Here is a 14,271-nt window from a genome sequence, read left to right on the forward strand (position 1 = left end):
AGCAGTAGCGAGTTGTACTTCCTGATAGAAAGTTTGGCAGCGGCGGACTAATATATGAGAAAATAGTCCCTCCACATGCGACGATTCATGCGATGCAAGGTTAGTTTTATTTCAAACATTATTCTATCAAATTCTATCAACACAGACATTTACATGGACAGTCTGGTGTAATAATAGATTTTCTTCAGGTGTTTTGTGGAGTGGGTAAGACTGTTTTTAGTGGCAGGATAACTATGGCCATTGACATGCACTAGTCTAGCACCAGCGACCTCTGCAAATACAAGGACTGGATGGAATATTTTAAAAAGCGTCTCCACACGTCTCCAACACTCTGGCTCACTAGGAAATGAGGTCCTATGTCCAAAATTCTGGACTGTCCCTTTAAAAAGTGCAAAACTGTAAAGCGTGGCCTCTTTATTGTCGCATTTCAACATGGTAAGAAGCTGATTTTTATTTTTTCCGCTGAAAAATTGTGAGATTTCAACCCTACATGTGTGACCCAGAGTTTTTGAGTAAGAACAGAACTGTGTGACTGGGGGTAGGTGAAACAAACATTTTCTGAGCACTCAAGCCTTGAATATTGGAAAATGGTTTACTCAAGGATTACTCAAACATGCAAGAATCAATCAAAACACAACTCTTGAGTAAACAAATGAGGAAACCGTTTTATAACGTGGTTAAAAGCTCATAAAAGTTGATTTTACGTTAAGGACACTTAGAGTTTTCATTTAGAAATAAACAATAACATAACTAGTGCCGTAACGGAGTCAGTATGTTCTGTTTCTTAAGCCCTTTAGCCATCAATTGTTCCACTCCCCAGCACTCAGGAGGGTCATAGTTTAAAAGACAAAACAACAAAACCCCACAATGATTTTCAGATTAAGAAATACTAGTAGTTATAAAGAATAGAGATCCTTGGTTTGAAGTATTTTTTAAACAGTGAATTTCATGGTCGATGGTCTTTTTCTTCTTCAAAATATGTTTATAAAGGGTTGTAGAAAATTCAATGCAAAAACAACAAAACATTCGGTTAGAGTTAAGAATATTTCTCGTCTTAAATCCTGCGGAGTCGAAGCACAGACCGAACATCAGGACAAATAAATTAAACAGCCTAACAACTCATTTTAACCTCCTCACTGAATCATGCAACCGCACCATTCCCATCCGTCCTTGAGTCAAAAATACCCGCTGACCCCGTTGCCTCTGCACCATTACTCTTCCTCCCGCCGCAAAACTAATATTGCCATGCCTTTCCTAATAGCTAATATTTTGTCATTTACCCCTGAGATTACAAGCCCGTTTAAAAGCTTCAAGTTCAGCCGTAGTGTGCATATCCTTGTGGTTAGACTCATGGTGCCACAGTGATGCTTTCCTAATACGTTACGCAAGCTTTTTTTCTTCCAAGCGCACCTCCGTAGCCCTGGTTTGACCCCCCTCTCAGGCTGCGGTCTGGGAATGGTGTCCGGGAGGGTTTGGACCAGCGGGATACCGAGGTGCTACTGACGTACGAAGGCTGTTTTGCGGTTTGGCCCCCTCGAAAGGACCCCGTAGTGGGATACCGGTTTACCCAAACAAATTATTAGTCAAATGAAGTGGTATCGAAACTACACGGACCAAAATATTAGCCCCGAGCTTAGTCCAAAACCAGACTGAGAGGGAGCCAAGATGGTTATGGTATTGGAGAGTTCCTGTGCCGTTCCCCTGTCAGCGGAGGCAGTTGAAAACAAATCACTGGTTTACTGTAGCTGCAGGGGTGAAAATTTTCCACAATTTCATCAGGTTTAGCTCAGTCCAAGTTGGTCAACATTCTTTTGCTTTCGTACTGCGAATCCATCAAAACTTGCCCGGTTGGTAATTGCGGGAAGTTGTATTTGTAAAGGAAAATGTGTTGACGAGCTAAATATGATATCAAACTAATGCTTAAATTAAAGGAGACGTAAATGCAGAATGGAGCTTTTAATCATGTTATAATTGTTTTGCCGTCTCATTTGCCCACTTAAAGTTGTATTCTGAGGGATTCATGCATGTTTGGGTAATTCTCCTGCAATCAAGACGCCATTGTTCCAAAACAAAAATCACGTTCCACTACCCTAGACACACACGCACGGCTCTGTACTGATGTTTTTCTTCCTTATATGGAAATATCCGTGTGACTCAGCAGTGTCACAAGCTCACTAGTTTAGTTTAGTTGTGATGAAGTTTTCAAGTGTCAGTCGGCTTGTTTCTTTTATTAAGCTTTTTAGAACAGATTAAATGTCCATAATGTAAAAATAATGAACCAGGAGTATAATATATCTTCTTTAAAAATGTCATGCAGTTTTAGACAAGACAGTGCAGGCAAATCTGACACAGATGGTACATTTGTGGATTTGTTGATAGCTACTTCTGTGCCTGATTCATTAAAGTCAAAATTAACATTTTCACCACCATTTTCAGAAAGCTTTTCAAAATTGCTTCTGTATTTTTTATCTAATATGCCAACAGAGTGAAGAATAAAAACAGTAAGTTTTCAGTATAAAAAAAGTTTCAAAAGGAGCAATTCCCAGAGGATAATACACAGGATAGGCAAGGCAAGTTTATTTGTACAGCACAATTCGTACACAAAGTAATTCAAAGTGCTTTACAGAATAAGAAATACATTAAAATCATAATAAAAACAAATCAAAACATAAATAATCATGAAGATTAAAATTAAAAAAGAGAGACATAAATTGGAGAGGAGAGTGCGGAATGAAAAAACTCAGTGATGCTCTTTGGGGAAGGGAAGTCATAGGCTGAAACACGTCGGGACTTTGTAAGTTGTCCATTAAAACATGCTGTAAATTAATGAAGGCTTTTTATTTTAACCAGTGAGTGCATTGGGTTTTTTGCATCTTTACAGTTAGTTTTCAGATTTGTTTATCACAAATAGGTGCAATTTATGGAATGTTTTACGCTAAACAAGTAATATTAATGTTCACATATATTATATTATACAAAAGTTAACATTTTTGAGCTTTAAACATGTTATAAAATTTTCCCCAAAATATTGTATTTTGCATTTTTTTACACTTGTTTGTTGAATCCTTCTTAAGCAAGTTTGCTCTTTCTAAGCCTCATGAAAACACTCTATTTTGAATTTTCCAGTTTTGTGACATCACAGTTAAAACTCTAGAGGTTGCTTGTGTGACAGATTAAAAAAAGTGGGTCAGTTATTTAAAAAAATGTTAAAAACATGATTAATTCATATTAAAAAGGAGTGGGGAGAAGAAAACTTATTTAATTCCAGCCCATTGACTTTTTGAAATAAAGTAATGGAGTAAGGACGTGAACTGCATCTCTGTCCTTCATTGTCCACAAAAAGCAACAACGTACCTCTCCCAAACTGTCAGAGTAGAGGGCGCAACATTTACACTGTTTCAGGTGCATGAATCAAAATCTGAGCATTTGTGACGTCAAATCCCATTCATCACAACTGCGTGCTTCTGTTTGCATGTCGGAAAAAAGTTGATCATCGTAGTTGCTGTGTGATGTTCAAGCGTAATTCCCTCCGCTGCCGTAAAAAGACACCATAACCCCCTTTCCCAGTACCTTTGAAATACCGTAAAAAACAAGACGTCTATTGTCTAAAGATAGATATTATTTTAAATTCTAAAACATGAAATGCGAAAAAAGTAGTTGTTCTATTACGATCTATTCTTTTGTTAATCGTTTACTCTCTGTTCTCCCGCAGAGACACCTATCTCCACACGACTTCATGCAGGTGTTTGGCATGACGCTGGAGCAGTTCGACCGCCTGGCCCTTTGGAAGAGGAACGACATGAAGAAGAAGGCTCGTCTTTTTTAGGCCCGGGACAGGAGTATAGAAATGCCAAACTACATCTCAACTACTATCAGCCTGGACTCTTATGAAATATCTCTATATGCACCGCCATGTAAGCCCTGCAATCCACCTGCTGTCCGCCCGGGAGCCCACCGGGAGGCGCTCTACATCCGGACTCCACCCTTACAATCCTGCTTTTTTTGTATGCAATGTCGTCTAAATGTTTCACTGGCGGTAAAGAGGAGAGGACTTGGTTTTTCGAGCTTGAAAGCGCAAAAGTGATAAATTACATTAACGTGTTTCATTGTTTGTGATGTGTGGAAGTCCGTGTTAGTCTGTTTTGTTGCTTCTAGCTTCAGAATAATTTTTAAAGCATGCAATAGGCTAACATACAGTAGCATATACTGTACATTTTGCCTGGAATTCAGTGGCCTATGCATGATTATAGCCTAGTGGATTTTGCTATGTTAGTCTAGCCTTACTGTCGTGTACAGCGAGAACTGCAATACATGCTCATGGTTTGTGCCTTTTCAACTCGTCGAGGCCAATCCGCATTACAATAGGCCTTTTTTTAGTGTTTTATTTATTGTTTTAATTTTGTTTTAATCGTTTTTATTTATGCTTGGGGCTGCCACAAGTGTGACAGTGTGTTATATTGGATAACACTTTATAAAAAATAGCCTTAATAAAGCGTGAACAAAGATTTAAAGGGACAGGTCGGAATTTTGGACATAGGACCTCATTTCCCAGTGAGACAGAGTGTTGGAGACGTGTGGAGACACTTTTTTAAATATTCCATCCAGTCCTTGTATTTGCAGAGGTCACTGGTGCTAGACTAGTGTATGTTAATGGCCATAGTTATCCTGCCACTAAAAACACTCTTACCCACTCCACAAAACACCCGAAGCAAATCTATTATTACACCAGACTGTTGATGTGAATGTCTGTGTTGCTAGAATTTTAGAAATAAAACTAACCTTGCATTTGAAGGATTTATGTCTAAGCAGCAGCAGCGAGTTGTTAGCCCGATTCATCAGCCGGTTTCATTTTGTGGAAACCGTCTGACCTCGCATCATGAGCATTTGTTCGCTTGACAGTAGGCGGGTACTTTTTTTTTATTTAACCAATCGCTGCTTTTTGCTCGCTTTTCCCAAATCCCGTAGGAAGAAGGGCAATAACGTCTTTCCCCTTGATAAAATTCACCAAACATTCTCTTTGTTCCGGCTTTAAATCCTCGATCTCGGGAATCGTTGACAACACAGAATGTATGGCTCTTCGCTGATTGGCTGGTGCCTGAACTCGCACTTCCAGGGTTCTTGCAAATTGTCTAGTGTATTCTGATTCCTGACCTAGTCGCCGGAGAGACATGAAATTGAGCAGAGGCACTAGGTGGCGCCAGCGAGGTAGCGAGTTGTACTTCCTGATAGAAAGCTTGGCAGTGGCGGACTAATATATGAGAAAATAGTCCCTTAACATACAACGATTCATACGATGGAAGGTTAGTTTTATTTCAAACATTATTCTGTGAACACAAACATTTACATTGACAGTTTAGCGTTATAATTATTTTGCTTCGGGTGTTTTGTGGAGTGGGTAAGAGTGTTTTTAGTGGCAGGATAACTATGGCCATTAACATACACTAGTCTAGCACCAGTGACCTCTGCAAATACAAGGACTGGATGGAATATTTTAAAAAGTGTCTCCACACGTCTCCAACACTCTGGCTCACTAGGAAATGAGGCTCCTATGTCCAAAATTCCGAACTGTCCCTTTAAAAGTGCACTGTGCAACGTTTCTGGTTGAGGTTACACTGCTGCACGTTATTACCGTGTCTGCGTTAGGGTTGCCAGGAATGTCCCACACTATGGCGTTAAATTTATCAAATATTTATTAAATTACATGTGTTTTTAGGGCTTGCCTCTTCCCGTATCTGACCCGTAACCTGACCTGGTGACGTCCTTGTCTCCATGGAGATAGAAAAGTTGAATACGGTGGAACATTCAGGCGAAACAATAAAAGACTTCACCAAGAGCCTCCACCAGAAAAGTTACACAATGCACCTTTAATCGTTCTTAACAAAACAGTTTATTAAGAATGATTCAGGCTTAAGTAACTGCTTAATTAATACCCTAACTTCCAACATCTTAATTAAGTAGTTACTAAGCCTGAATTATTGTTAATAAAGTGTTTATTCATTATGAAATAAGTCTTAGTTCATGCTATTGTAAAGGTATAGGCGCATTGTGTAATTTTTTGGATATTGTGCTTGGTCTGGCATGTTTAACAGTGTGGTATTGAACTTTTCTATCTCCATGGAGACCAAAACCAGACTAAGTTACAGCTCAGATCTGTGGAATGGCTCGCTCACAGTCAGAACGCCTGTTTTTCTAATTATTTATAAGCAATAAAACCACCTGTAATTGAATAAATGTAAGGCAGATCTGTTTAAAATCATGTGTGTGGAACATTCTAAGCAGAGCAATGACATTTCTATAGAAACAAGACCCCCTGCTGAAATGTTACATAGTGCATCTTTAAGGCTAATTACCTTATGGGGAATGAAAACCTGAACCTGTATAACGCTATTGCAAAACTGTAATTTTGTTGATCGTCACAAGACTGTAGCAACGTCTGTCATTTTCTCAACTTATTCACAAACTTATTTCTAATTGTAAATGTGCACAATAATGTTTTTAACGTTTTGTATGTCGTCTATTCGTGCCATATGTTTTAAGTCCGCTTTAACTGTGCTTCAATTTCCGGTCAAAATGTTCCAAGTCCTCTCTTCTTCACCGTCCGTGGTGTTAAACTGGATCAGGAGGAGGAGCTGCTTGCATGGCCTGACTACACTCTGCTCCTCTCTACGATTTCTGCATCCACCGTCCAAACTTCTTCCACTGGACAACAAAATGCTTTTTCTAACTCTTCCAGTCATCTGTGAACCGTTTCAGACTCACACTATATCTGACTTCTCGTTTCTATCCACTGTCCTAGTTTTGTTGTCTTTTTATTATCAGTACTCACTGTGTGACTGTTACACTTTATGTTCACGACGCTGCAAAAATGGAAAATCGGAAATCGGAAAATGATTTGAATTCAAAATTGAAATCGGGATTTTTGACAAGTTTGTATAAGCTACATTATTTCAACATTTTATGACATTTAATCTGCCAATGAGTCAGATTTTTAGTAAATACGCCAGTGTATTGAAACTAATTATTATTATTAACTTTACTCACTGAAAATATCATATTTTTCGGACTATAAGTTGCTCTGGAGTATAAGTCGCACCAACCAAAAAATGTGTAATGAAGAAGAAAAAAAAACATGTGTAAGTTGCGCTTTTTTGGGAGAAATGTACCAGGAATCAACATTTCATCTTGAAAGTGAAGTTATAGTGATAACAATAGAAGAGAGAACAACAGACTGTTAACGTCACATATGAACAGTTCTTCAGATAAATATAACATAAACAACAGAACAAACAAGTTTACCAAACTCTCCATCTCACTCCAAATCACTAAATCCATTCAATTCTTCATCCTCGGTGTCACTTCTGAGCAACTCCACAACCTCTGGAGGTAAATTGAGCGCCACTTTCTCTTCAGTGTCGTCAGACTCAGCATCAGTTCCAGTTAGAATTATTCTGGTCTTTCTGAATCCCGACAGGATGGTTTCAGTGTCTCTGAAGTCCAGACTTTGTCCATCCATCCAGTGACTTCCAGGAAAGTTGCATTGTGCTCTTCCCGGTGTCACAAGTTTCTCGCTCACTCCAAACTTTCTTTCTGCTGCTCGATTATTGTTTTCAGCTACATATTTCGCTACTTGCAGTTTGTAATTTGCAAAATATGATTTTCTTTTTGGGGGCATTTATGTTCAGTCTCCTCAGTCGTCTTTATAAGTTTGTTTAAATGTTACATTTTCAGTGGTACAGAAGAAATGGTGCGATCGACTGACATGATACAGACAGAACAGAGGCTCTTTCTGCAGGAGACATGCGCAGTAGAGCCAAGTGACAGTGTACAGGAGCAGCAGATACTGACGCACAGCGCCCTCTCGAGGCTGTCACTGTGAAGATTTTAAGATATAAATCGCACCAGAGTATAAGTCAGGACCACCCAAATCATGAAAAAAAGTGTGACTTATAGTCCAAAAAATACGGTACTCAAACTATTTATGTTCCTTAAGTAAATACATCGAAAACTTGTCAAAATTGTAAAAGTTGTATAAGATAAAAATAATGAAAAAATGTACATAGCGAAATGCATTTTTAGGGTAAAGTTCAAACTGAGCCATGTTTTACTCTAACGGTATTGGGCTTTTAAGATTAAAATTCTGAATTCACTTTCATTTTACTAATTTGGATGTTTCTTTTTTGCAGTGTAAGCATGTCCTTGCCAAAGACAGTATCAGTTCCTGTCTACACATTTGTTTTAAGTATCATCGCTTAGTTATACGCAAACTTATTTAACGCCTCGTACCTTCAGCAGGATTGAGCAGGGGTCAGAACGTGGCCGCTTTAACCCTGATAGACGTTGTTGTATTATTATTATTCTTATTATCAGCGCAGATGTCAAAAGTAAACGAACATTAAGAAATTATTTTTGTAAGCTATTTTTGACTTCCAGATATAGCTCATTTATGGATTTTGTTAAGCTTCCTTCCCAGACCTGCATCAGCACTTAAGAAGTCGCTTGATTTGAAAATATATCAGATCTTCAATGTCGGTTGAACGCTGCTTGGATTTTCCTCGATGATCAAATTAACATAACATATATGTGAACATGGACATAATAATGTATTTGTCTGTATACAAACCAACGGTGTATAACTGACATGCATGAAGATGGTAAACTGAGGTTCCCAATCACCTCGTATTAAGAATTGTATGAAGCATTTTATCAACTATGTGTTTTGCTTTTAGTTTGACGGACAAGACGGCGGCACAGGTCAGCGAGCTTGTTTTTAGTTATTTATTGAATTGCTCTATCAAGGAAGGGAGTTTTTTAAGCCTTGAAACTGTAGTGTCAAAACGAGTAGAAAAGAGTTTGATGAGATTTGGAGTTGTGTCCAATGGGATTTTTTGCGCCTGTAAGTAACACACACTAACTGTCGTCTTCTTTCTAATATCCATCTGCTATTAAAGTGCTTTATTCAAAATATACTCCTACTTTGTCTGATTTGTTCGTAGAACCCAGACCGGGGCGTTGTCCAGCTCCAGAGCCACATGGTCGACTCTGATCAGCCCGTTTAAGATCATTTGGAATTACAAAATACATATACGCATACAAAATAAACATGTTTTATCATTTGACCTCATGCATGAATTAAAGCTGCATTGATTTTATTATTATTTTATTTTAGAGATGTTTTTTTAAAATGGCAGATTTTGTAAGACAACCTCATTAAACCGGGTCTAAACCAGATCTAAGCCAGATCTAAACCAGGTCTAAACTAGGTCTAAACCATGTCTAAACCAAATCTAAACCTAGACTAAATGAGGTATATAACCAGGTCTAAACTAGAACTAAACCTAGACTAAACCCGGTCTAAACCCAGTCTAAACCAGGTCTAAACTAGAACTAAACCAGGTCTAAACTAGAACTAAACCAGATCTAAACCAGATGTAAACCAGGTCTAAACCAGATCTAAACTAGACTAAACTAGGTATAAAACCAAGTCTAAACCAGAACTAAAACAGAACTAAACCTAGACTAAACCCGGTCTAAACCCAGTCTAAACCAGGTCTAAACTAGAACTAAACCAGGTCTAAACCAGGTCTAAACTAGAACTAAACCAGGTCTAAATCAGGTTTAAACCAGATGTAAATCAGGTCTAAACCAGATCTAAACTAGACTAAAGTAGGTATAAAACCAGGTCTAAACCAGAACTAAAACAGAGCTAAACCTAGACTAAACCCGGTCTAAACCCGGTCTAAACCAGGTCTAAACTAGAACTAAACCAGGTCTAAACCAGGTCTAAACCAGAACTAAAACAGAGCTAAACCTAGACTAAACCCGGTCTAAACCAGGTCTAAACTAGAACTAAACCAGGTCTAAACTAGGTCTAAACCAGGTCTAAACCAGAACTAAACCCGGTCTAAACCAGGTCTAAACTAGAACTAAACCAGGTCTAAACTAGGTCTAAACCAGGTCTAAACCAGAACTAAACCCGGTCTAAACCAGGTCTAAACTAGAACTAAACCAGGTCTAAACCAGGTCTAAACCAGGACTAAGATATAGCTCATTTATGGATTTTGTTAAGCTTCCTTCCCAGACCTGCATCAGCACTAAGCCTTGAAACTGTAGTGTCAAAACGAGTAGAAAAGAGTTTGATGAGATTTGGAGTTGTGTCCAATGGGATTTTTGCGCCTGTAAGTAACACACACTAACTGTCGTCTTCTTTCTAATATCCATCTGCTATTAAAGTGCTTTATTCAAAATATACTCCTACTTTGTCTGATTTGTTATTATAAACACAGACCTCGAGAGCCACAGAGCCACATGAGAGCCGCTCTTTGGTTGACTCTGATCGGCTCATTTAAACTTATTTGGAATCACAAAATAAACATGTTTTATCATTTCATCACATTTATCATGGATTAAAGCTGCAGTGTTTTTATTATTATTTTATTTTAGAGGTGTTTTTTTTTTATTTAAATGGCATTTTTTGTAAGGCAACCTCACGAAACCAGAACTAAACCAGGACTAAGCCAGGCCTTAGCCAGAACTAAAACAGATCTAAGATGGGTCTAAACCAGGTCTAAACCTAGACTTAACCAGGTCTGAATCAGGTCTAAACCAGAAACTGAGCCAGGTCTAAATCAGGTCTAAACCAGGTCTAAACCAGAACTAACCCAGGTCTAAACCAGAACTAAATCAGGTCTAAACCAGGTCTAAACTAGAACTAAGCCAGGTCTAAACCAGAACTAAATCAGGTCTAAACCAGGTCTAAACTAGAACTAAGCCAGGTCTAACCCAGGACTAAACCAGGTCTAAACCTAGACTAAACCAGGTCTAAACCTAGACTAAACAGAACTATACCAGAACTAAACCAGGACTAAACCAGGTCTAAACCTAGACTAAACCAGAACTATACCAGAACTAAACCAGGACTAAACTAGGTCTAAACCTAGACTAAACCAGAACTAAACCAGGACTAAACTAGGTCTAAACGAGAACTAAACCAAAACTAAACCAGAACTAAGCCAGGTCTAAACCAGAACTAAGCCAGGTCTAAACCAGAAATAAACCAGGTCTAAACAGCAGTTACCATGGTGACACAATACAAACAGTGTTTTAAGATTTAAGGTGGTCTGAGGACTCAAGAGAAAATACAAAATGGAGTCAATTAAAAACTGTTTGACTTGTTTTAAGAGCACAAAATCAGGTCAGGTCAAAATCAGGTCAGGTTGTAGTTCCAGCTAAAACTCTTCTTTAAAGTCAGACCTGTAATGCGCCAAATCATTACAAACGTCACGACCAAACAGCAGCGATTGGTTAAATAAAAAAGTACCCGCCTACCATCAAGCAAACAGAATCCTAATGCTGCGAGGTCAGACGGTTTCCACAAAGTGAAACCGTCTGATGAATCAGGATAGTTATTAACAGCCCTCTCTTCCTGTTGAAGTCTGTGAAAAGCGACATAAAAACAGTTTGATAGTCAATACGATACAGACTATATATATCCTCGAGTTAGCAAAAAAACAATGGAAATACGAGGAAATCACTAAATCTCAATCTATTTATCTACTTTTTCCAGCTCGTTACCAGCGCTGACGTGGAAGAATTTCGAAATTTCCAATCAAAACATGTTCGTTATTTTGTCTGTCATGGTATTTACGGTAATCGACCTCGAATTCCACATTGATCCTGTGTGATGTTTACCCACATGGTTTTAAATTACACATAATAAACAAAGAGAGTGGACTAAACCCGAGCAGGAGAACACAAGCACCGAGAGCTTTCATCTCAGCGAGCAGAGGTCCCCCATCGCCCGTAACACAACACTACTGTGGACCTTTCACAGATACACGCCGAGAATCAACATTTGTTTTAGAGCAACTTAAAACAGCCAGCTGACGTCACACCATTCATGTTCCCAAATTTGTTTTCGACTTGTGAAAATTTACAATAGCTGTGGGACTGTGACTCTCAGCTTGCTTGGGAATACCTTACAGGAAGCGCCTGGGGAGAGGGTGATCTTGGGCTCTGTTCACACTGAGGCTCTCATGGCCGAAGGAAAAAAAGAGAGATGATGAAAATGGGGATATTTAAGTTCATACGTACATGTGTATTCCAATAATTATGCTTTAAAGGGCACGTATTAGGCTTTTATCTGATCTGTTATAATGTTGCTTCCTCGTGACAAACAGACCTGGAGTTGTGTTTTGTTTCATTCACATGTTTAACACACAAATCTTGCACATTTAGATTGTGTCTTTCTCTCAGAGGTGTGGCCAAGTCGCTGTTTGCGAATCTCAAATAAGTCTCAAGTCTTTGACTTCAAGTCCGAGTCGAGTCCCAAGTCAAATACAGGCAAGTCCAAGTTGAGTCTCGGGTCACTGTCCCAGAAGTCCAAGTCAAGTCCAAGTCGTCTGCTTTGAGTGATTTCAAGTCTTTAATATTTTACATATTTATATATATATATATATATATATATATATATATATATATATATATATATATATATATATATATATATATATATATATATATATATATATATATAATATGTTGTAGAAATGTAGAAATGAGTGAATCATTACAGTCAGAACAGAAAGAATTCAGATTATATTCATGATATTATTGTGAGACTTTTGATAAGATATCATGATATTTCGTTTATTGTTACATCCTCACTAATTGTGTATAGTTATGTAGAGATTCTTAACAGTGTAATTGGAGAGATTTACCTTAAATGACAGAGCATGACAAGAATTTATTTATTATTTGTTTATTATTTATTTATTTTCAATGTGCAATTGTGCATGTATGCCTTGCTTTGTGGTGTACATTAAAAACAGTGTGGTGCATTAAAAGACAGTGTGGTGCATTTTAAAAAAAAAAGGAAAGATTTGGGCTCATGGGAAGTAGGATAGGTGGAATCTTTAATAATAAAATAATGCCTGGAATTGACACCAGTGAATTCCATGTTATTTTTATGTATTTTTAATTCATTTATATCATTACTGCAATTTATTTTTTATTTTAATTATTTATTTAATCACCCCAAACCTCGTTGTCCAATCGCTGCGTCTTCTGTACCAGCTCTAAATCTGTACGCCCCGCCTCCAGAGCTGCTGCCTTCTGATTGGCCCTCGCAGCTGTCCGTCACAGAAGGGCCGCACTGTCGGACACGCCCCTCTCCTCTCTTCTCTATTGTCGCCGCTCTTCCTCAAAATCCGCACTTTTATCATCATGGAAAAGGACACAAGCGACAAAGGTAAGCCCAGTTTTCAATCCTAAAACGTGCTTCTGAAATACTTTCATTCATGACATTTTGCAAGTTTGGATTTTATGATTTTAGGCCTATATTTGATGAGCGTGTCTGCATCAATCAGTTTATAACACGTGTAGTCTGAAACATGGCAGTGCAGGTGCGAAATTTTCTAGCATATTTAATCACATTTTTCAACTTTTATTGTAATTTTGGCTTTAAAAAAATGTAGTTGTGCAATTTAACAGTAGCCTGCATGTAACCGATTGCTATTAATACTTGACCAGACGTGACCAGACGTCTCTATTTACCCGGGACAGTCCCAGTTTTGAGCCCTGTGTCCTCTGACCCAGCAGGTTTATACAAAAAACTGTGATTTATCCCAGTTTTATACAAGAAATGTCCAAGTTGTCCACATTTCTTACCAATTTGAGCCCCCCAAAACTGTCAAGAGCGGAATATATTGTCATTTGTTGAGCTAAAATATAGAAATCATGCTTAAAAATGACCATAAGACCACAAAAAATGCAACAACAGTCCCTCAGATTATGATCTGTAAATGCATTTATTGTAATTTTGTCTTGAAAATTGAATTGTGCAATTTTACAACAGCCTATGTGTCACTGATTGCGATTAATACTGTATTGTCCATTTCCTGGAGTCACCAAATATCTCTATTTACCCAAGACAGTCCCAGTTTTGAGCCCTGTGTCCCCTGTCCCAGCAGATTTATACAAAACCAGTGATTTGTCCCAGTTTTATACAAGAAACGTCCAAGTTGTCCACATTTCTGACCAATTTGATGCCCCAAAAACCATCAAGAGCAGAATATATTGTATTTGTTTAGCTAAAATATGCTTGAAATTTACCATAAGACCATAAAAAATGCAACAACAGTCTCTCAGATTATGTTTATTATCCACAAGTGAGTCAAAAATGGGCAATGTTGTGCTGTTTTTTCACAATTTTATTTATACCAACCATCCCAATTAAGGTGTGTCCCAGTTTTTAATTCTGAAAATCTGGTCACC

The 14,271-nt window shown here is 38.0% G+C and overlaps 2 protein-coding genes across 4 annotated transcripts in view; both read left to right on the forward strand.

Moving 5' to 3' along the window:
* ablim2 (actin binding LIM protein family, member 2) overlaps positions 1-5,321 on the forward strand; it is a 138,534-nt gene extending 133,213 nt beyond the window's left edge. The window contains exon 22 of the mRNA XM_055156615.1: positions 3,713-5,321. Coding sequence (XP_055012590.1) covers positions 3,713-3,826 — 114 coding nt within the window. The 3' untranslated portion in view covers positions 3,827-5,321. The remainder of the gene's footprint in view (positions 1-3,712) is intronic.
* Positions 5,322-13,154: 7,833 nt separating this feature from the next.
* Positions 13,155-14,271, forward strand: part of afap1 (actin filament associated protein 1) — a 157,058-nt gene continuing 155,941 nt past the window's right edge. For all 3 annotated transcript variants that reach the window (XM_055156658.1, XM_055156659.1, XM_055156660.1), the window contains exon 1: positions 13,155-13,246. In XM_055156658.1, the coding sequence (XP_055012633.1) occupies positions 13,222-13,246 (25 nt within the window). In that variant the 5' untranslated portion in view covers positions 13,155-13,221. The remainder of the gene's footprint in view (positions 13,247-14,271) is intronic.

This window comes from Boleophthalmus pectinirostris, unplaced genomic scaffold (assembly GCF_026225935.1).
Source record: "Boleophthalmus pectinirostris isolate CB_2022bp ecotype Guang Dong unplaced genomic scaffold, ASM2622593v1 HiC_scaffold_20, whole genome shotgun sequence".
In the NCBI taxonomy this organism is placed as follows: Eukaryota; Metazoa; Chordata; class Actinopteri; order Gobiiformes; family Gobiidae; genus Boleophthalmus; species Boleophthalmus pectinirostris.